The sequence below is a fragment of the Parambassis ranga genome, chromosome 2 (genome assembly GCF_900634625.1).
Source record: "Parambassis ranga chromosome 2, fParRan2.1, whole genome shotgun sequence".
Lineage (NCBI taxonomy): Eukaryota > Metazoa > Chordata > Actinopteri > Ambassidae > Parambassis > Parambassis ranga.
Window position 1 is genome coordinate 36262265 of NC_041023.1, and position 23477 is coordinate 36285741.

At 40.2% G+C, this 23477-nt stretch overlaps 2 protein-coding genes across 3 annotated transcripts; both read right to left on the bottom strand.

Annotated features, from left to right (window-relative positions):
• Positions 1–5739: 5739 nt before the first annotated feature.
• gucy1b2 (guanylate cyclase 1, soluble, beta 2) lies at positions 5740–13112 on the bottom strand. Its single transcript, XM_028419364.1, has 17 exons — positions 13083–13112; positions 12774–12847; positions 12594–12688; positions 11031–11191; positions 10861–10960; positions 10619–10790; positions 10386–10465; positions 10200–10303; positions 10019–10120; positions 9044–9122; positions 8763–8959; positions 8457–8580; positions 8242–8390; positions 8021–8167; positions 7797–7951; positions 7552–7733; positions 5740–5918 (listed from the first exon to the last, which is right to left on the bottom strand). The coding sequence occupies exons 1-17, from the start codon at positions 13110–13112 to the stop codon at positions 5740–5742; spliced, it is 2130 nt and encodes a 709-aa protein (XP_028275165.1).
• A 228-nt stretch (positions 13113–13340) lies between these two features.
• On the bottom strand, positions 13341–18594 carry sonb (SON DNA and RNA binding protein b). Of its 2 annotated transcripts, none has more exons than XM_028398558.1 (20): positions 18481–18594; positions 17873–18064; positions 17760–17791; positions 17486–17682; positions 17266–17399; positions 17054–17187; positions 16418–16667; positions 16153–16346; positions 15925–16077; positions 15659–15846; positions 15447–15587; positions 15257–15343; positions 14936–15166; positions 14761–14871; positions 14569–14685; positions 14336–14483; positions 14161–14229; positions 13974–14089; positions 13787–13888; positions 13341–13583 (listed from the first exon to the last, which is right to left on the bottom strand). In XM_028398558.1, the coding sequence occupies exons 1-20, from the start codon at positions 18561–18563 to the stop codon at positions 13506–13508; spliced, it is 2757 nt and encodes a 918-aa protein (XP_028254359.1). In that variant the 5' UTR covers positions 18564–18594; the 3' UTR covers positions 13341–13505. The 2 variants fall into 2 exon arrangements, with proteins under 2 accessions (XP_028254359.1, XP_028254357.1); XM_028398556.1 differs by having other exon boundaries at positions 17760–17794.
• Positions 18595–23477: the final 4883 nt, after the last annotated feature.

Here is a 23477-nt window from a genome sequence, read left to right on the forward strand (position 1 = left end):
TTATGATGATGATGATTATGATTATTTGTATTATCCTCCTCTCTGTGTTCCCATGGCTTCACTTTGCGTTTCTCATATCAGAATCTGCTCTGCCCATTCCTCTCATCTGCGATCCGCCTCCCTTTGCCTCCCTTACACTCACCTCATGGATCCTAACCCGCACAAAATAAAACCACACGGACGCTTCTCTGCCCGCGCTGCACTCCATCCGTTCAATCAGAGCGAGAGAGAGCCCAGAGAGAAGCGTGCAACGGGAGCGAGAGATGGGGAGAGAGAGAGAGAGAGTGAGAGAGATTTGTGATGTCACTTTGTTCAGCCAATCCTAGTTTAAGGGGAAAAATGTATTTAATACATTTTATTTTTTTTTAAAAAACACACAATATGTGAAAAAACAGTTTAAAAAATTATGTAAAAAAAAATAATTCTCTAAAAATTTTGGAAAAAAGCGAAACAAAAATAAATACATAAATAAATAAATTCCCCCAAAAAGTGGTAGGGGAAAAATAGCTTTCATGATTAAAAAACATTTAAAGAATATGCAAATTTAAAAAATATGTAAACAAATAATTCATCACATTTCAGCTGCTGGGCTGCTGTCAAAAAAACAATTTTCAATTTTTTTAAAGCAAAAAAAATAAAAAATCCCCCAGAAATGTGGTGGGGAAAAATAGCTTTAATAAGAAAACAAACATGTGAAAATAATATTTAATTAAAATAAATGTATACAATTTCAAAAATTGTGTAAAAAAATAACTTTCAGCAGAAATGTAAACAAAAATGTTTTCAGGGGAACACCGAAAAGTAACAGCCACACTGTCCAGAATGACTCTCTATATATAGTCCACTGCATAGTGTGTCATTACCCCACTATATAGTAAACCATACTAATGCTGTTATGCTAAAGCATTTTGACACTTACTAGCTAGCTTAAGGGATGTGAGTAAGTCTGAGCTCTGCTTAGTTTAGTTTATGTTAGCAATGAGTTAATCAGCTAGCATTATAAGCTGGCGATGCTAATTTAACCATTTAAACTTAATTTTGGTGTGCTATTGTTAGCCATTTAGGCTAATGTTTACCTTTTCCTTGTTAATTTTAACAAGGAAAAGGAAGCTCTCACGTCAGTTCGTTGCTGTGTCACAAAGATAATACTGCATGTCACTGAACATAAACTGACCTCCACCTGCTGCACCTTCTCTTATGGATGCTATAATAGCGGTGCTCTTCAGCTACAATCATCCCAAACAATGCAGCAGAGGAGATGGTGTAAATGGTGATAGGCGATCACGCAGTTCGTGATCCTATGTGCGAAGGAGAAGAAAGGTGGACAGGACCTTTTTGCATATGCAATCACGTAGCAACAGTTTTCAACAATTACGCACATTCCAGTTTGTGTGTTTTTTATGCTAAATTATGACAACTATTGTGCAAATACCATCTTTGGTATTAATATCTTTTTTAAATATCAATCAGGAGAAGCTATGCTAGTCTCCAAATACTGTCTGTGAAGCATGGCGGTGGTAGTATGATGGATTGGGTTGTTGTTTTGCTGCATCCGGGCTATAAATTTTGTGACAAGTTTTTAGTTAATTTGAAAAACGTATTTAAAAAATGGAAAAGTTTTGAACAAAATTGAAAGTTAAAATTGTTGCGATTTTTTTTTTGATTCAAAATTTACTTTAGAATAAAACTTAAAAACTTAAACAAAAGATACAAAATTGTGAAAAATTTGAAAAAAAAAATCCTTTGGGACACATCTGCATCTGGGCCATAAATTGTGTGAAAAAGATGATGAAAACATTTATTTTTAAAAATCTGTAATTTTTTATTTTATTCCAAATGTGTTTTATGTTTGACAAAAATTAAAAAAGAAAATATAAAAAATTTTGAAAAATTTGAAAAAAAATCGAATAATCATTTGGGATATTTCAGTTAATTTAAAAACTTTTAATTTAATTTTTTTTAAAAAATTAAAGTTAAAAAAGGATTAATCTTTTTTTATTATTCCAAATGTATTTTATGTTTGAAAAAAACTTAAAAATCTTAAAAAATTGAATAATCCTTTGGGACCTTGTTTTGCTGCATCTGGGCCATGAATTCTGAAAGAGACTATTTAATGTGAGCTAAATCTGACGAAGTGCGATTAAACCACAATCCAAACGCACAAATGGTCTGACAAAACACACACTTTTGACTTTGTTTTGTTTAACCCTACATACACAAACACTGAATACTTTTGACTCCGTTGTGTATATATATATATATAGATATATATAGCAGGAAAGAGTGTGTGCTTATGCTAGCCAACAAGCTTACATAAGAAAAATTGACTCTACCTCAGCTCTGACAAACACACCGCATGTGTCATTACGGCCTGAAGTGGACTGATTTTGGCTCGGCCATTATCTTCTTACACAACCCACTACAGTGAAGTGAGTCTCGCTGCATGTGTGTGTATGTGTGCACTCACATTACTCATGTGCTCTTGGAGCATTTCTAAAATTATACACTAATAAAGAAGCGGGTACCTATCAGCCCGCGTGTAGCAGCTGGAAGTCAGATATTTCATATTTTCAGCATGTTGTGGCATTCATGTTCAAAATATAGCAAAGTATGCGGCCATAACAAGTTAAATTTCAAAATAAAGTGATGCTACAACTAGAAAAATATAATTAAAAATCATATTGTGGTTGTGTCTAAAACACATGAAAAAGGGACATAAAGGTTTTATCTGCTCAACAAAACATGAACTGAGCATCCAGTTTGTGAGATATACTGACATCTGGTGGTGAAATTGCAGATTGCAAGCAAATCAAAAATGGCAGGCAGCACTTCACTATAAAAATTAATAAAGGATCTCTGGCTACTGTAGAAAATGAATACTATATTTAAATTAAAAATGTATTACAATTAAATAAAAAAACAATTAAAATTAAAGCTGCAAGCAGCGATGATCAGGCACTCCACGCGACTGCCCCCTCCCCGTCACACCGTCCCTTCCCTGTCCCGCTCCTGCTGCAGCGATTTTGCCAGCAGTGGGAAAAAGCGTCAGACAGAGGCAGAGACATGTCAGAGCAACAGATCTGTCAATATATGTAAAAATTATTTAGTATGCAGTAACCTCCTGTTTACAGTAGGTGGCGCTGTCCACAGATGTCCACACATGGTCGGGGTTGGGTCTGTATCACATGTAAAAAATTTGAGGATTTTAGGAGCATCCTTGGTGGAGTTATACCAGCTGCAGTACCCTATGTGTCCACTGGGTGGAGCCAGACACCATGAGAATAGTGGAGACCTGTCTGTGCATCAAACCTCAAAAAACATTTGATTCATACATGAAAATTGTCAAGCAGCAGTTACTTCCGATTTCCTGTAGGTGGCGCTGTGCAGGTGACTCAGCATGCAGACGTGTTGGGGGATGGACTGTTATGACATGAAAAAAATTTGAGGACATTAGGACGATGCACGGCGAAGTTATAAGCAGTTGATGTTTCATGGCGAAGGTTCAACAGTCGAAACCAAACAGGTGTCTCTGTAGGACTTCAAATCTGTGATCCTCATTTGGCTGTGTAATGTGTAATGGCTGTGTAAATTAAACAGTGAGAGATAAGTGCATGTCAGTGTAGAACATGGCACTTCCTGTCTCCACCACAAGGGAGCGCCATGAGCGGCACAGATCATGATGACATAGAGACATTCAGGGAGGGGCTCTGACCACGTGCAGAAAGTTTGAAGTCGTTTGGAGCAAGTATGTAGGAGAGAGAGCTGTTCGTGTATGAATGGCGAAGTGACGCCACAGCGGCCACGCCCTTTAACTTAGAGAAAAGCTTTTGATAACTTTTGATCAGCAGGGTCTCTAGGTGACAGCGACTGAATATGAAGTCGGTTGAAATCCCTAGGAGGAGTTCGTCCGCATACCAAAGGTGGAAATCACTGAAATTTGACCACCAAAATCAAAATGGTTGACTTCCTGTGTGGTCTAGATCAATGGTGCAAGAGACTTTTATATGCGTCTGGACGTGTTCTGTGTGTGTGCCAATTTTTGTCTTCCTACTCCAAAACACCCTTATGGAGAGGGGTGTTTAAAAAATTCAAGGGGGCGCCATTGAGCCAATTTACCCCACCCACTTACGCAACCCCCATCAGTTGCTAGGACATGCCCCCGTGAACGTGTGTATGAATTTTCATGATCATAGAAGGTTGTTAAGGTCATTAAAAACTCAAACATAATCTCACGGCGAAGGATCGACAGTCGTCGCATCGCCACACAGACACCATTGCACGCAGCTTCACGGCCTTCATAGTGTAGCTTCACCAACTAGTTGGGAAGGGTCTAGAGGTGAAATGAAGTTAATGCTGTCAACTATGTAGGAGCAGTACACGTCAGAGTAAAAAGAGGCCATTTCCTGTTACCAGCAGGGGGCACCACGAGTAAGTCAGGGTTTCAACATATGGAGGCGTTCAGGGCGCAGCCCTCATCATGCTCATAAAGTTTGAAGACGTTTGGATAAAGTATGCGAGCGTGAGAGCCGTTCGAATTTTCATGGCGAAATCATGAATCGTCGCCAGACTTTGGCGAGCCACAGAGGCCATTTAAGTTAGAGAAAAGCTTTTGATAACTTTTGATCAGCAGGTCCTTTAGGTGACCTCCAGCAAATTTCAGGTCAATCGGGTGAAAGCTCTAGGAGGAGTTAAATCCTAATAATAAACACAGCAATTACAATTGGGCCTTCGCAGCACTCGGTGCTCGGTCCCTAATAAAACCTGAAAAAATGTAACAATATGTGTTTAGTTGGTTTCGTAAAGAAATATAATCAGAATTATTTTTAAAAAATGGGACAAATTTTCAGGTGATTTTATAAACTTTATTGGGAAAAATGAAAACATCCTAAAATAATAAATAAATTTTTTTTTTAAATAATAATACATACATAGACATGTGGTTTATCATCATGTGGGTTTTGTCTTAGATTTATTGTCATTGACAACACACACACTCATGGGTAGTGGTAAATTATAAGTGTAAAAAAAGAGTACATTTAATTTAAAAAACTAAATTAAATAAAAAATAATAACAAAATTAAATAAAATAATACAATTAAATTAAAAAATACAATTAAATAAAAATATATAATACAATAAAATAAAAAATAAATAAAAATGAGTATAATTTTTTTAGTTGGTTTTGTAAAACAAATAATCAGAATTAAAAAGAAAAAATCCCAAAAATAATAGTTTTTTTTTAAAATAATAATACATACATAGACATGTGGTTTATCATCATGTGGGTTTTGCCTTAGATTTATCATCATTGACAACACACACTCCTGGGTAATGGTTAATAATAAGATGAAAAAAATATAATAAAAAAAGATACAATTTAATAAAAAATAATTACATTAAATTAAAAAAATATTAAATTAAATGGAAACAATAATAAAATTAAATTTCAAAATTAACAAAAAATGAGTATGATATTTCATAAAGAAAATAATCAGATTTAAAAACAAATAAAAAAAATTTGATCAAATTAGGGACATTTTTTCAGATGATTTTATAAACTTTATTGGGAAAAAAACATCCAAAAAAATCAGACAAAAAAAAATTCTTCATAATTTTTTATATTTCTTGTCACCTACATTTAATTTTTTGTTAAAAACTCCTATAATATAGTCGTTAGTGGCGTAGGAGAGCAGATGTAAAGCTTTCAATCAAAGTCCTTATGTGTGTTGTGTTCCAGTGTCACAGCAGCACACACAGCTTGCTGTTGGAATTGCGTGCAGGTGTGTTCTCATCGGTCTTATAGGGCATAGTGATGTCCCAGGCAAAAGGGGTGACTGCACATGAGCAGGAAGGCTCCGCCCCAATGACATCACCCGCATTGTCTGTCTCAACTCTTGCATCGAGGTCTTTGTCAAAATCTGGAAAAAACAAACGCAGTAAATATTTGTATTTATTATTTTTGATTTCCAGTTTTATCTTGATGACCAAATCATTGTGTGTGTGTGTGCAATTCATCATCATCAGTCATTTATCAGTTTTGAAATTTAGACCTGGAACAAAAACGAGACAGAAGAAAATTAAATAGTGAAGAAAAAAAGTTTCAGAAAAATTTGAAAAAAAATCAAAATGGTGAAAAATTAGAAATTTTGTGGTCGTTGCAAATGGGCGGGGCAAAATGGCTCTACAGCGCCCCCTATCAATTTAAAAAAATGACCTTTCATTTCAAAAAAGTCCCTCACCGTGAGATTACATTTGGGTTTTAAATGACTTTAGCGACCTTCTATGATCATGAAAATTCATACACATGTTCCTGGAGCGAGTCCTAGCAACGAATGGGGATCTCGTACGTAGACGGGGCAAAATGGCTCAATGGCGCCCCCTTGAAATTTTAAAATACCCCTCTCCATAGGGGTTTTTTTGGAGTAGGAAGACAAAAATCGGCACACACACAGAACACGTCCAGACGAACATAAAAGTCTCTTGCACCATTGATCTAGACCACACAGGAAGTCAGCCATTTTGATTTTGGCGGTCAAATTTCAGCGATTTCCACCTTTGGTATGAACTCCTCCTAGGGATTTCGCCCGATTGACTTGATATTCGGTGGCTGTGACCTAAAGGACCTGTTGATCAAAAGTTATCAAAAACTTTTCTCTAACTTAAAGGGCGTAGCCTCTGTGGCTTGCCAAATTGTGGCGACGATTCATGATGTCGCCATTAAAGTTTGAATGGCTCTCACAAGTCCACATACTTGCTCCAAACACTTTCAAACTTTATATACGTGGTCAGAGCTCCTCCCTGAACGTCTCTATGTCATCATGACCTGTGTCGCTCATTGCACTCTCCTGTGGTGGAGACAGGAAGTGCCATGTTCTACACTGACATGCACTTCTCTCAAACTGTTTCCCCGGACACATCTGCATGCTCATGGATTCACCTGCACAGCGCCACCTACAGGAAACTGTACCTTGACCATTTTTATATATGAATCAAAAGATTTTGGAGGTTTAAAGCACAGACAGGTCTCCACTATTCTCATGGTGTCTGGTTCCACCCAGTGGACACAGGGTACTACAACTGGTATAACTCCACCACGGATACTCCTAAAATCCTTAAATGTTTTCCATGTAATACAGACCCAACCCCGACCATGTGCGGACACACTAGTATTCCAGATGTATTTTATGTTTGACAAAACCTTAAAAAAAAGTTTGAAAAAAAATTTAATACTACTAATTCATGAAAATAGTAATTTGGCATCATTTTTTAAAACATTTTTAACAATGTATAAAAAAAATGTTATTTATTTTTGCCAAAACTTCATGAAAACAGTAATTCGCTAGTCTTGAATTACAGTTACATTACTTTGATCATATATATATGACATATATATATATATATAATTGCAGCATTTGAAGTGTCTTTGTTTCCGGTCGCTTTTTGGCTTGAGTCTCCTTTTGGTGTTTCAAAGGTTAACACACAAACAACACATGACACGCATTAGCTATAACTTCACTTGCTAGCAAGAGCGTCATAATATTTGTTCTTTACCTTCGTTGCTCTGATCATGAACATTCTCCTCATAAGGGCAGACCCCTCCGGCCTCGCGTCCCATAATGCAATCTTCTGACATCAGCAGGTTCCCAAACAGGAAGTAAGTGGTCATCTGACCTTTGCCCTTCACCTCGATCTGGCCTCGCTCCTGTATGTTGAACCCTGTGTCTTTCAACTCACTGAAAAGAGACAAGCGTGAGTCTTTCTTGCTAAGATTGGGGGGGGTTAAGACACACACACACCTATATGTGGTGGTGCTGAGGTGAATGTGGTCAGGGACTCCGTGGCTCTCCATCCTCGAGGCGGTGTTGACGGTGTCTCCAAACAGGCAGTAACGAGGCATCTTCTCGCCCACCACTCCGGCCAACACAGGGCCTGTGTGGATCCCTACGCGGATCTGAGGCACACAAGACCCATGTCGACACCAAGTCTTGTGGCGTTGTGTGTTTGTGTGGTGGCCCCTCACCTGTATAGGTTGACCCGTTACAGGGTTGGTGACTTCTCTGGCAGCGATCCTCATACCCAGCGCGAAGTTTGCCACCCTGTGAGCATGAGTTTTTGTCGGTACCGGAACACCACCGACCACCATGTAGGCATCGCCAATGGTCTCGACCTTTAGAAAGAAACCACAGTTCAGATCTGACCCAACAGACAGCGAACACACAAACGGCGGCGGCCACAAATGACCTTGTAGATGTCGTGGACGTTGGTGAGTCGGTCGAACTTCGAGTACATGGAGTTGAGCATGTGGACGATGTCGATGGGCTCGCAGATGGCGCAGATGTTCGTGAAGGTCACCACGTCGCTGAACAAGATGGTGCACATGTCGAACTCACCTGGAAAAAGGCGGACACTTTGACGGATGTGTCGTGGGTGGTCGTCGCCTCAAGGGGCGGACTCACCTGCTTTGACGCTCTTCCCGTCTTTGAGCTGATTCGCGATGTGACGCGGGAGCATTGCGTATAGCAGGGTCTCAGTTTTCATCTTTTCGGCCTCAAGGTGCTGCGACAGGATCCTCAGCTCCTCCTGAAAACGCACATTTATCGTGAATAAAATCGGGCCAAGGATTGAGCCCTGAGGGACCCCTCAGCACTCAATAGAGGTAGGTAGACCTCGCCTCTCCAACACTCCAACACTCTCCGAAAGTCCTTACAAACCGAAGCCACCGAAACACGTCAACTAATTGAAGTAGCGTATGTCCGGCCAACCTTCTTTCTCTCCAGCTGATTGGTGAGCTCCATCTCAGCCAGGCGTTGCTGGTTTAGGAGTACCAGGTCTCTGGTGACGTCGTGCTGGGCGAGGTCAGACAGGTGAAGGCCGGTGTCCTGAAGCTCCTGGAGGCTTCGCAGCTTTGGCGAGCATAGGTACACCATGTAGCCGAGAGACTCCATCCACATCATCTGACCTGCCCACGAAAACGCATCACAGATGAGTTTTTTTTACAAAATTTGTTGTTCACCGTGTGGCTCTAAAGCTGCTCTGAACTCACCTCTTAGCTTGAGCATGTGTGTTTTTAAGACAAACTGACTGTTAATGAACTTCCTGATGCTTTCAATGGTGAAAGTCACCTGAAGAACAAAAGCAGAAAATTCAATTAAAAAAAAATCTAAAATTAAATTTTGTTTTTTAAAATTTAATTTATTTATTGGTATAATTCTAAATTAAATAATTAATTTCCTCGTTATTATTTTTAATTTATTTTATTTGTATTTTATAATTAAAGTTCCTAATTTAGTATTTTTTGTAAAAATTAAAATATATTTTTTAAATAATAAATTCACGCTTTCCATGAATTAGGATTACTCTTTTTTTATATATAAACTTTCTAAAAAAAACTAGTAGAATTAATAGAATTTTTTTAAGTTTTGTCAAGCATAAAATACTTTTGGAATAAAATAAAAAACAAAATTATGCCAAATTACTCTTTCCATAATTTATGATTTTTTTTAAAAAAACAAATTTTTCAATTTTTTTAACATTTTTTAAAAAATTATTTTATATTTTTTTTATTATTTGGTATATTTCAGTGAGCTATCAGGGTGCTTATTTCCTCTTTATTCATTTAATTTTTATTCATTTTTATTTTATAATTAAACTTCCTAATTTATTATTTTTTGTAAAAAAATATATATATTTTTTAAATAATAAAATTACGCTTTCCATGAATTAGGATTAGGAAAAAATTAGATTTTTTTTAAAGATTATTTATTTATTATTTAAAAATAAATAAAATGAAATGAAAAAATACATTTTTAAAAGAATTTAAAAAAATTATGCCAAATTACTCTTTCCATAAATTATTATAACATTTTATAATAACATTTTATTTTATTTTTATTTTTTAGTACAATTCAGTGAGCTATCTAGGTGCTTTATTTCCTCTTTTCCTATTTTTTTTAATAATTAAATTAATAATTTAGTATTTTTGTTTAAAATATTATGTAAAAGTATGATTCCTTGTTACCTGTGGGTGTATAATGGTGAAGAACTGGTCCATTTTTGCACCTGTGTCTTGGAGACCTGGGACAAACTTCTGTATGTTCACCCCCGTCTGCCTTACCCTAAGCTGAGAGATTATTATAATAATTATAAAAATGATAATTATTAGCAATATGAAGCATATGGACACACGTGTGAAGCCTTACGTCTTTATCAAAGACAAGGTGGAAGGGAAAAACGTCGCAGAAAGCTTTCACCTCCATGCACAGCTCGCTTGGGTAGCGTGGTGTGAAGCTGTTCCAAAGGCTCCCTGGAATGTAAATCAAGTGCACCCTTGGTGTTACAATCACAATTTTGCAGCCATATTTTGGGATGAAGAAGATAATACACACCTTTTCCCATGAGAACAACATGTCTGATCAGATCCCAGCCTCTCTTTTTCCCAGGCAGCAACGCACACCTTGCTCTCATTCTCCCGAACAGTGCCCCCTAGGGAAGATCCGGCGCGTAGATTAGCGCATGAAAGTGTGTAAAAACCTTAAAGAATTTCTTGATAAATATGAAAACACCAGAAAGTTTCAGAATTCACACCCAAAACATGGTGCAACCATGATACTACCACCACCGTGCCTGTTGGTCGCTCTCCCGGTCTTCGGTTTTTCCACCTTCATTGGTTTGTTTGACCAGAAACACCACATGCTCCTTCTTCCCCGTGCGCTCGTCTTCCTCCGATTGGTTGAGAATCTCCATGTCCACGCTGCTATTGAAAAACTCCTTGGCAACCGCCTCCATGATGCCTGAATAAAGAAGGCAGTAGTGAAAGGGTTAAATTTTAAAAGCAAGCGACGGTTTGAGAGGGGTTCATACCAGGGACAATGTGGTAGAGGCCCTTCCTGTCGGAGTAGTAGTGAAGCAGCATCGTACCGTCACCGGTCATCTCAACGCGAAAAGATGGCGCGTTCATTTCCTGAAAAACCGAAACCAAAGAGTAGCGGCAATCACACACACAAACAAACAAACAAACAGATCTGACTTACCTGATAGGACAGAGCCAGGTAGCTATGTAGGGCGTCAAGATTGCAGATGAACTCGACGAGGTTCCCTCCAAGCGTCCTTAGCATGGTATCGTATCCGGCTTTTTTGCAAAAATTAAAGAAATGTTCTCCAAAGAGCTTTAACAAAACTTCAACGGGAACATCTGAAAAAAAAAAACACACACACACAGCGGGATGGTGTCACATTACATTTCAAATTTCATCCATCAAATATCCTTGTATTAGGGATGAAATTTTGCACGGTATCAGCCCGATACCGATACTGAATATCGATATCAGGCCGATCTGGTATAGGATAGGATAGTAAATTTTAGACTATCATGCAGATAATATATTATAAGATATATAATTTTTTATATATTCTTATTTAATTTTAGTAGTTGTTGTTCCATGCACTTTATTTTCTTATATATTTTATTTTATTTTATTTTAGTAGTTGTTCCATGTACTTTATTTTTTTTTAAATATTCTTATATAATTATTTTTTTTTCTTATATATTTACTAAATATTGTGATATCGGTATCGGTATTATGAAAAACTGATATCGTGACATCCCCTACTGAACATAACTACTATGTATGTCTCTGCAGCACTGGCAGCAAACATTCAATTACAGCCTACATTCCCATTCCCAGTACACAGTGGCACTAATCAGACCCACAGGGTGGAGGGGAGAAGAGCTGTTGTACCTGTTGACATTTCCTGAATACACAAATAACACTTAATTATTTTGTTTATCATAACGCGTCTGTCTCAAATCCCCCCCCCCCTCCAGCCAGACAGCAAGCAAATATTCAGTTATGTGAGTCCCAAATGTATGAAGAGCGAAGCTAATCAGACCCGTGGGAGGAGCTGTTTACCTGTTCTTGTTATGTATTCATATGCAGATATAATAGTTATTTTTTAGTTATATTTTTTTAAAATATTGTTGTTTTTGAAGATTAAGATTAAGAATACCTTTATTAGTCCCACAATGGGGAAATGTATGCTAGTTTATTTAGTTTCTTGCTTTTGTAAAAAAAATGGTTTCCTTGGTTGCCTTCTATTTCTTGTTTTATTTTAAAGGTCCACGTGTCTTCCTGTCTGTTGATTAGCTGCTCCGCCCCGATCGTTCTCACCTGTGTCTTCGAGTGTTATGCTCCTCTTTGTCTGTGGCACTTTGTACTTGCAGCTTGTTCATGTTTTGTTCCTTTTTCCTTTATTTTTCTGTACTCCATAGCCACGTGTCTTCCTGTCTGTTAACCTGCTCTTGTTGATTAGCTGCTCCGCCCTGATTGTTCTCACCTGTGCCTTCTTCTTCATCTTCTTCTCCCTGTCTGTGTCACTTTGTATTTGCAGCTTGTTCATGTTTTGTTCTAATATTTTGTTGGACATGACTATGACCTGGATGAATGAGAGCATCCACTGACATATTGCTACTCCTGTTGTTTTTATTTTATAGTGGTTTTTTGGAAGCATTATTATTAGTTTTCTTGCAGGCAAATATTATTATGATCATTTGTACCTGAACGCACCATCAAAATGACTAAAGTGTGTCCACTTACCCAGCAGTACACTGGCTTCCTGCACCAGACCGACAGTCAGAACGTCATCGTAAATAGTGTAAGTCATGAAGGCATCTTGGACCCCTGTTAGAGATCTAAAATAATAATAATAATAATAGAAACATTACGATGAATATGACACTGCAGGTAATGAAATGTGTCTTCAATGTCCAATCAGACCTCAGGTGGTCCCAGGTCTCCTGTCCAAATTTCTCCATCACAAGAGACTGAAGGCAGCTGTTGATGAAGCCGTACTGCGAAGCACATATGTACAATATATTCAATAATAAAATGGCTAATTGATTAGAATGCCAACTGCCCATTAGTATTAGAACACATACTCACCATATTGGATGCTGCTCGAATTAGCTTTTGTAATACAAAGGTGCTACAGGCTTTTATATCTATGCTCTCTCTCTCTCTCCCTATTCCACACATATGTCCACAGGGACCAGCACACCACTCCCCACTGTCCAGTCACAGACTCACCTCTGAGTCCCTGAATGCACCATGAAGCATTCATATACTAATTTCCTTCCATATTTGCAGGTTTATAATGAGGTTTATATAATAAGCAGTCGATCATAAAAATGTGAAGGCAGGTGGCACCATTTGCTGGTGTGGTGGTGAAAAAAATAAAAATATATGGCCATAACCCATATCAATGTTACATAACATAAATATAATCTTTATTTTCTGTGTACAGATGCTTTTGAAAGTTCAACCCCCCCCCCCCCCCCCCCGTCGCGTGAGACGAAACATCAAGAACATTTTACAGATCTTCACAAAGGGATAAAAATGCTACTGTTAACATACGTATATACATCTAAACTGTACATATATGCATCCAGTTTTAAATGATGATGACTTTTCTTCTTTCTTTTATTCATTCACTGCGCCCCCCCCCTGCCTTTACGTGGAGAAAAGGGGGCCGGTAGAAGCGGCGGTGAAGACGGGTCCGGTGTAGAGTCCCGGTCCGTCCACGGGAACCTTGGAATGAAAAGAAACATGAAACAAGTCAAGACATCGTCCCCTTGAGGTGAGTAACACAAGCTGCCGGGTGGGGAGTCGCACCTTTTGCCTGAGCAGCAACAACAACAACAGGTCTCACCTTGTCTAAATAAAATGCCCTGGACCTGGAACATGTCTACGAGTGTCAGTGTTCTTACGTCTACGAGTGTCAGTGTTCTTACCTCTCCCAGAGCCTGTAGCGCAACTGTTGCGGCCATGGCCTTGGCGTGCTTCTTATTGGGACTGGGCGTTTGTGGTTGGTAGTCCACACTGTCTACTGTGACCTGAATGCAACGCGACACACGTGGGGGGGATGAGTATTTAGCGTGGCCTAAAAAATCCCCACCAAAATTCCCTCTAATAACACACCTTAAAAAGGAAGTTCTTGCGGTGGTCTGGACCGCTGTGATGGACCATGATGAAGTCCGGCTGCATTATCCGCCTTTTGTTGCACAGCTCGATGAGAGCCGACACCGGGTGCTTCCCTGTTGAACATTTGAAACGATGAGTTGCGATCGTTGATGAGGAAGCTATATAAGTATATATCACTTCTTACCCATCAGATCCTTCGTTACGACCAGTCCTCCGGTTTGCTTCTGCGGCTTCTCCCCTTCAGCAACAAGTCCTGCAACATACAAAACCACCATTTTCTCCAGATGTGTCTTAAAGAAGGATATAAATGTTGAACAAAACGGGCGAGCCAGGATAGACCCCCAAATTTGCTCTCGCACCTTTGCGGTCAACCTTGAAGTCGATAACGATCGGTTCCACGGTGCCCTCGCGGTTCCTCCCGAGCCCCTCTCCAGTCTTCCAGCCCATCTTCCTCATCAGGAACTCACCGACGCCTCCTGACACCGGTGCTGCCCTGAGGAACTGGTCCTGATTCGAACGGAAAGGGAAAAGGACATTTAACGATACACAACATGTTTCTAAAGATGGATGATCTGGACTGATCTGGTCTTACCTTCTTCAGCCAGGCTTGCGGTCCGCTGTTAGACAGCTCCTCGGAGCTGAGGACCTGAGCACCGGTTGAACCAGTGAACAGACCAGGAACAGTGTTGGACTGGGCCCACGCATCAACCTATGAAAAAAAGCATTTACACATTACTAGCTAATTAGCATAGATGCTCAGCTAATATGATGATCATGACATTACCTGCTCTTGCGCCCGGTTGAGCATGCATATGGCGCTGATGTCATAGGGATTCTCGGCCAATCGCCTTTGAGCTTTGATTCTCTCGGCTACTGCCTGAGTGATATCTACAGCCTGGAAAGAGGGATAAAGTGAATTGTATATATACACACACCATTTCTCTCTCTCTCACACACACCTGCTGCGATGGGTCGGGAAACACGTTGTCGTTGTCTGTCACAAACACCGACTGGTCAGCGGCCTCCGCTGGCACCGTGCATGCTGCCGTTTCCCATGACGACAACAATGATGAAGATGTGGCCATCGTCATGGATACATCCATCAGGGTCTTCACGGAGGTAACGGGAGCTTTCTCTTTCATTTTGTCTACTGGAACCCATTCTCCATAGGCACCCAGTGCCTCTCCCTCCTGGATCACATGACACCATATTAATATTTAATATTCATGTAGCCTGTATGCTAGCAGGTTAGCAGTATATTTGGATGCTAAAACTGCTACCTTCTTGCGATGTTGCGATCCTGAAGACACAGGAAACTCCTTGGCTATGCCGGCGTCGCTGCGCGCCGCTGGACGAACCATTGTGTTCTGATTGGACAAAAAGCAAAAGGGTGTTTTAATCAGGGCCCCGTTTTGCTGCGTCTCGTCCAGGGCGGCCATCTTTGACAGAATAAGAAAGTGGTTACATTACATTGATGTTGAAGCTGATGACTTTCTGTTCGCGGATAGCCGCTGCCGAGCCGCCGAAAGGTTTCCCTTCATCTTCTTCATCTGAAACGTGAGGCGCCGCCACCGGGAGCTCGCCAGTGCTGTCCACGATCATCTTGCATTTCTGCACACACACACACAACACATTAAGTATACACGGTGTCTCCGAGCTGAAAATGTGTGTGCAAGTGTTACATCGGTGAACTCCTTGATGCTGATGCTGTTGGCCTGCTTTGCCACTTTTCTCTTTACTTCGTCCAAAGCAGTGATGTTTGGTTGAGAGGCAGCGGCGGCGGCAGCAGGCGGAGGCTTGTTGGTGATAGAGGGCAGCGGGAGCAGCGACGTCAGAGTGCCCATGTTAGACAGAGCTGCCGTCACGGTTGCTGAAAGCAGAGATAAACAACAATAAATACAGAGATACATGATGTAATTGTAAACAATAGAAAACAATCGTCATGTACCAGCTGTCATACTGGCCATCGCTGCATTCATGGCCATATTTGGCAGACCTAGAGGAAGCACTGTGGACCTCAGGCTGGCTGGGATGGGCATACCCACTTTGGCACACATAGCAGCGGCGTTAGCCTTGGCGATTTCTAATAATTGCTCCTTATCTGTGGAAACATATATTTACAACATCACACACACACCTAGCAACGTAGCAACACATGGGAAAAACAATGTCTGACCCAGTTCACTGATGCGTTGAGGGCTGGTGCTAGAGCTGCCGTGTTTCCGGGAGGGGGATCTATTTTTGCGGAGGATGAGCACGGGGGAGTGACTCGGCTCTCGTTTCCAACGGTCCCTCTGGCTGTACGTGACCCTCCTCCGACTCCGGGATGCCGACAGCGAGCGTGACCTCCGCAACTTCCGGCCCCTCGACCTAAACAGACACACGAACACATGAGTTTTTTTAGCCCTCCTTAGTGTCACAGTGTGCATTTAAGACCTCACCTGGAGCGTGATCTCTTCCTCTGTGACGGGCTCCTGGATCTGGATCCCCTCCTGTACCTGCGACTGGCTGACTTGGATCTTTTCTGCCTCTTGGATGACTTCCTTTCTCTGCTCCTATGAGGAGACTTGGATTGTTTCCTTCTCTTCTTCTGGTCTGCTGGTGATCTGGCTGGAGACCGGAGGTGTTCGTATGCTTTACCTTGAGTGATGTGTTGAGATTCAGTAGATATGGACTGTGATGCACTGGATCCTACAGGAAGAGATCATACAGACAGAATGAGCATTTTCTAGTCTACGCTTACTGCTTCCATAGATCATGATGTTCGGCCTCTAAATTTTTGCTGAGAGTTTTTAGAAAGATTTGTTTTCAGGGGCAAAAACTGTTTATGTGTAAATGAAAGGCACAAAGGAAGGGAAAAGTATTCATTTTTACAGATAGCCGTGTCTGTGTAAACAGGGTCTGAAGCGCTTTATAAATATAGTTGAGTTGAGTTAAAAGACTTCCTTAGCTGCCAAACCTGGTGCTGCTCCCATTGGCTGATGATCAATTAAGACTGTTCAGCAGCAGCTGCCTCAGTCCTCAGTTTTTCTACACACAGAGCTTCATTAGCTTCAAGTTTCAAGCTTATTTACTACCTTGTTTCTCTTCTTTTGTCTCTCCTGGCTTCTCAGGACTCGCTGATCTCGTCTGGATATTTTTGGCTTGTTGAGTTGAACCGAGAGCCGGCTGCGGTGTGGACTCTTTCAAATCCTTCCTCTTCTCTGAGGAGCTATCGTCATGCAGAGGGAAAAGAAAAAAAAATGAGCTCAATTCAGAGGCTAAACTCAAGGTCACATTGTTTTTGTACCTGGAGCGAGAGGGAGTCCGAGATCTTTGACGCCGTTGTCCAGACCTAGAGCGGGATTTTCTCCTTGATGAGCAGGAATGTGACTGTAAGTAGGAATGTCTGTCCTCATCTTCTCTTCCTTTATTGGAGCTGTCCTGTAACAGAGCATTAAAAGAACATTTGAGAGTAATAAATGTCAACAACAAGTGCAGGAAATGATTTAGATTAACCATGTCAATACCTGTTTGGGGATTATATCGGGCAGCTCCTCCTGTCCTCTCAGTGAAGTGCTTTGACCGCATTTACTGTCCCTCTGCTTCGACATGCTCGCATCTGAATCTGATGAGTTCTCTTCACCTTTCCTCTTTTTCTTCTTCTTCTTCTTCTTTCCAGAGGAATGCTGCTTGCGGCATCTTGACTTCGTTTCACAATCCTCGCCTGGGTAGAGTTGAGATGTTGTGTGCCTTTTTAAAAGTTACAAAATGGATGATCAACAGCTCACAAACAGGGCTTACCTGGCTCCTTCTTCACACCTGATGACAACGGTCTTCTATGGGAAAACATAGGCACATTTTAAAAACGTTTATTTTGAAAGAGACAATATGTAATGACAGGAATAAATAGTCACCGGAGCTGATTCTTGGCTCCCCTCTCCAGCTCTGCCCCTGACTCTGAGCTGCTCTCCTCCTCCCGGTTCCTTTTCTTCTTCTTACTTTTGTGTTTTTTGTGCTTTTTGTGTTTCTTTTGTGTACTTCTAAAGTCCTCTTGCTTGTCTCTGTCTGAGGTGACTTTATCTTCTCCACCAGCTCCTTCAGGAGCACTGAGGGGGGATGGAAGGGAGGAGATATTAGTGGTTATAACAGAGGAAGGAAGTGATGTTACAGGCTGTTACAGCGGAGCAACATCCCGAAGAGATGCGTAAGAATTCTAGCATTTTATCAAATATATTACTCCTAATTTACACGAAATGTTGCTACATTAAATACAAAACGACTGTTTGCTATTATTACCTAAGAGTTTACTCATTTTAGCCTTTTATTCTAACAGCACAAGCCGAAAAACTATAGCTTCCAGCTGGTTTGTTACTTTTAAATGAATACTGACATAGCTAGCCTTAGCATGCATACTAATTCTGCAACCGGATCAGCATTCGGCTGCTAACTGCTACTATAACGCAAAAAACAGCTTCTTATATTCAACTATCGCTAAGTCGAACACAAACAAAACAAGACATACGTCTTATCTTCATTCTGGTCTTCAATTTCTCTGATTTTATTTAGTATAAAATCTTGAAAAATTTGCTCTATGTTGGCCGCCATGTTTTGCTGTGCATCTCAGTAAAAGGTCCGGGTAGGAACTTTCTTTCTTTCCGTTCGTTCCTCGTCGTGTCAAAATACGGAGCGCTGCTGTCCTCTGCTGTTTTAAAATAAACACTAATTCTAAAATTATTATTTCATTATAATTTGCATTGTTATTATATTAGTTGTAATAGTATTAGAATAAATGGACAGGGGCGCATGGGAGCGGGGGTGCCCCAGCCAGGACGCTCCCTCTGCCGGGCAGCAGGAAGCAATGAGCGTGCCTCTCTGGGGGATTTGTGCTGGAGCGCTTGGGGGAGCTCCAGGGTCTCATTGGAGCGGGGTGCCCAGCCAGGACACACCTTCCCCGGGCAGCAGGGAGCAATAAATGCAAATGTGACCATAGCTGTGTCCCAATTCAGGGTCTGCATCCTTCGGAGGACGCAGCCTACGCGGTCTCAGGAGGCCGCAAACTTACTTACTTACTTTTACTGAGCAAACGCTAGCCATATAACCAGTAGATTGACAAATATGAATAAATGTAATTTATATTTTATTCAATTGTAAGACTTGATACAGGGTTCTGTTTGTAATTTTAACACTTTAAATTAAATAGCTAAATGTGTAAGAACCCTGCAAATAACCCTGACTGAAATCACTGCTTTAATGTGTCATTAAGCATCAGCGCTGCACCTTTGTGCTTCAGGTCTGTCACTACACCAGAGAATTACTGCTGGTTGGAGGAGAGTGGTGCTCCCTGGCAGGACCAGCTGTCTGTCCTGGAGGAGGTGTACTGACCATCATTATCTTTGGAGGGTGAGTATACATATTTAAGAGCTATTCATATTTTAAGCTGCTTTGGAAACCGCAATGTTGAAGTTTATAAAAACATCTTTAGTAACGTGGCAGCCGCCGATCGTCCGCTCTGCAAACCCTGATGGACGATGTGGTGGACAGAGGAGACAGGCACCCCCCTCCCCCAGATGATGTCCCACTCACAGACCAGAGGACTCCAAGGTCTTCACCGTGGCATCCCATCCAGTCCAGCAGCACCAAGGACTCCTGCTCAGCCAAACATTTATATATATGTTCTTTGTAAATAGTATTTTCTGCTGAGCTTTTATAAATGATAAATTGTACATTTTCATAATGCCCTCTGGTAAATAGTTAGAAATGTTCAAATTGTATCTTTGTAAATATTGTACATAACAGAACAATAAATTATTTACTGTTGTCACTGAGAAGTTGTTCAAAAGTGTACTTAAATTATAAATAGATAATGAAACACATAATGTAACAAGGTGAGAAGACTTTAAGAACACAAAGACAATAACAATTTAATAAGTAACCATTTAAACAACACAGAACATCAAAAAAAATCACTGCTGTCCACCATCCTCTCCAATGAGCTGAAGTCTGTCCGTTCTTTCTCTCCCTCTCTCTCTCTCTCTCTCTCTCTCCCCCCCCCCTCTCTCTCTCTCCCTCCCTCTCCAGCCTCATCTCCTCCGTTATCAATTGTCAGAGTTCATCTGTTTCCCTCTGCTCCTCCTACAACAAAATGACAACAGGCAGAATGACCGTTTGATGTAATAACGATAATATTGCTCCTCAAGTGAACTATACTTTATACTATACTACAGTAAACAGTCAAGAAACAACATTCAATCAAAACGTTTAGTTTACAGTGCCTCGTATCAACAGGACGTCATGTTTGTAAATATAAAACTCATTTTTTTAATGCCGCTGTCACTAGCATTTTAAAAATCCCTCGAATTACTGCCCTTTACTTACATTTAAATGTGAATTCGGCACTCCTGCCGGTGCCGCTCGCTTGGTCCGTCATTTTACTGTTGAAAAAAATAGGCCCGCAAAGCATCTTGGGATATGTAAGGCCACGAAGGATGGTAGCGATGCATCCTCCAAATTCAGGCAAAAGCATTTGGAGGACGCATTTTAAGGACCCTTTGAATTTTGGCGAATTGGGACAGCCTTCGCGCAGCGTTGTGACGTAAGCGGCCTTAAAATGCGCACTCCGAAGGATGCAGACCCTGAATTGGGACACAGCTCATATGTTATGTTTTGTATTTGTAACAGTATTTGCTGCCATCTAGTGGAGGTCAATAACCTCACTTACTGAACTGTCCTTATACATATATATATATATATATATATATATATATATATATATATATATATATATATATATATACTATATATATATATATATATATATATATATATATATATATATATATATATATATATATATACATATATATATATATATATATATATATATACTATATATATATATATATATATATGTATATATATATATGTATATACATATGTATATATATATGTTCCACTTTAAGTTTGGGGACTCCACCCCACCTTTCTTCTTCTGTGGTGCCCCCTATAAAATGATGGCGATCCTTCCGCCTCTCACCTTTTGTACAGTTTCCATGCGGGAGAGTGGGTGACTTATTTCCTGACATATACACACTGTTATAAATGATACTGTTTACTGTTTACCAATGTTCATTTATTGATTGTTAAGTTCTGCATACCTATCCAAACACACAATTGTTACATACTGGGACTTTGACATGATGTTTTGGGTGACGTTAGCAGCTAGCTCCAATGTCGCGGCGAGTTGAGCTAATCGCTGTCTTCCCGCTTCTGTGTGTTTAGGAGCTGGAGCGGGCCGCTAACTTCTTTATTTTTATCCCTTGTGCTGTCAGTGCTGTCAGAATAAATGAGTCTCCCCACAACTGCTCGTGTCACATTTCCATCATAAACACAACACAGAGATCCACAGGTTACATATATACATATGTATATATATACATATGTATATATGTGTGTGTATATATGTACATATATATGTATATATATGTATATGTGTGTGTGTGTGTGCTAAATATTGGTAAGGACTATATTCTCTTCCCAAATATTTGGTTGTGACATGTCCCTGTAGTCCACATGCAAACATACTCCTTTGGCTGAGCCAATTGCTAAGCTAATTACAAGCTAAGTGTAATATGACACATGTGAAAATAATCCAGCAATCTCGATGGACACTGACACACTAACACTTAGATTTTTTATTGGCTCGTATGTAGGTCTATATTTTCCTCATTAATTTTCATAATGCGTTGCCGTCTGGACTTTCTTGGTTTTGGTTCACATCCTGTTTTATTGTGAAAGTCTAGTTTCCTGCTACATGATTTTTCTGAGACCTCTGCACCATCCACAAAATCAATACTTCCCTGTTGTATGCAAATTTGAGACCTGTCATTTGCCCCCTGGTGGAATTATCAAAGTTATGCAGAAGATAGCAGAACATTTTCAGCACCAGGTGGCGCTATGGCTAATTGTGAATATTAGCATATCACTGTTTTTAGATCAGGATACTAATTACACATGTAAACTAGCATATAAATGAGTCAAAGGCAGACTACCATGCGCTTGTATAGAATCTGGAATTAGCAACCTATCGACCAATCAGAAAATAGAATTTCTAAGTCAATCAGGAAATAGAATTCCTTATTGCCAGGCGAGCTGAACATGCTGAGACTCAGAACATGAACATGTGAACATTAAAAAAATTGCATATTTGAGCCAAATCACAAGCTAGCTGTGATTTTCACACAGGTGAAAATAATCCACCTGAGAACACTGAGACAGGAAGTAAAAAACAAAAAACTACCAAAATAAAACACATTGATATTCTCATGACCTATGTGTTTATTGCTATTGAAGAAAGCTACAGGTTTCACAACACAACTTTACAATGCATTGCCATGGCAAAGAGCACAATCTGACTGGATTTTCCTGCTTTTATTGTGAAAGCGTAGTTTCTTTTTGAGTCACTTCCTCTTGAATTCCCTCCCTTCTGATTGGATGATCGGCCCTAATTGTCCACACCTGTGTCTCGTCAGTCTCCCCCTTGTCTACTTACGACACATGCGCCACCATTGTCTTTTGTTTGAGAGAGAGGAGAGAGAGAGAGATGGTATTGATTCTTGATTTTGGTGCCACTGGATTGGCTCCTAGAAGAAGGTGGGGGACTTTTTAAACAGCAGTTAAAGCATCTCTCTAGCTGTGTCTCATTTCAGGGTCTGCATCCTTCGGAGGACGCAGCCAACGCGGTCTCAGGAGGCCGCGTCCTCCTGAGGATCCTCCGGAGGATCCTCAACCGTTGGTAAATGGGACGGTCTGGCCTTCAAAGCACTTCCTGATTGTGGCGCGACGTCATAAATTTTGCCCCGGGAAAAACAAAAGCAGCGACAGCGACACAACAAGGACTACACAACAAGCGGGACAACAGTGTGGATTTAGAAATTTGGAATATTTTAATATATTTATTTGTTGTTGGAGGAAGGGGAGAGGCGCCTCCAGCGGCAGCAAAACCGGTGACGGCTCATTTTCTTCAGGCTGGGAGAGCGCAGTGGGGAGGTGACGGTAAGCTGCTGTTTAACCATATTATTGATCATAATTAATATACCAGTTACTGAGCAAACGCTAGATATATAACCAGTAGATAGACAAATATGATTAAATGTAATTTATATTTTATTCAATTGTAAGACTTGATACAGGGTCTGTTTGTAATTTTAATACTTTAAATTAAATAGCTAAATGTGTAAGAACCCTGCAAATAACCCTGAAACCACTGCTTTAATGTGTCATTAAGCATCAGGTCTGTCACTACACCAGAGAATTACTGCTGGGTGGAGGAGAGTGGGGCTCCCTGGCAGGACCAGCTGTCTGTCCTGGAGGAGGTGTACTGACCATCATCACCTTTGGAGGGTGAGGATACATATTTTATAGCTTTTCATATTTTAAGCTGCTTTGGAAACCGCTCTGTGGAAGTTATTTTTATTTTTGCCCTTTTTAAAAACATCTTTAGTAACATGGCAGCCGCCGATC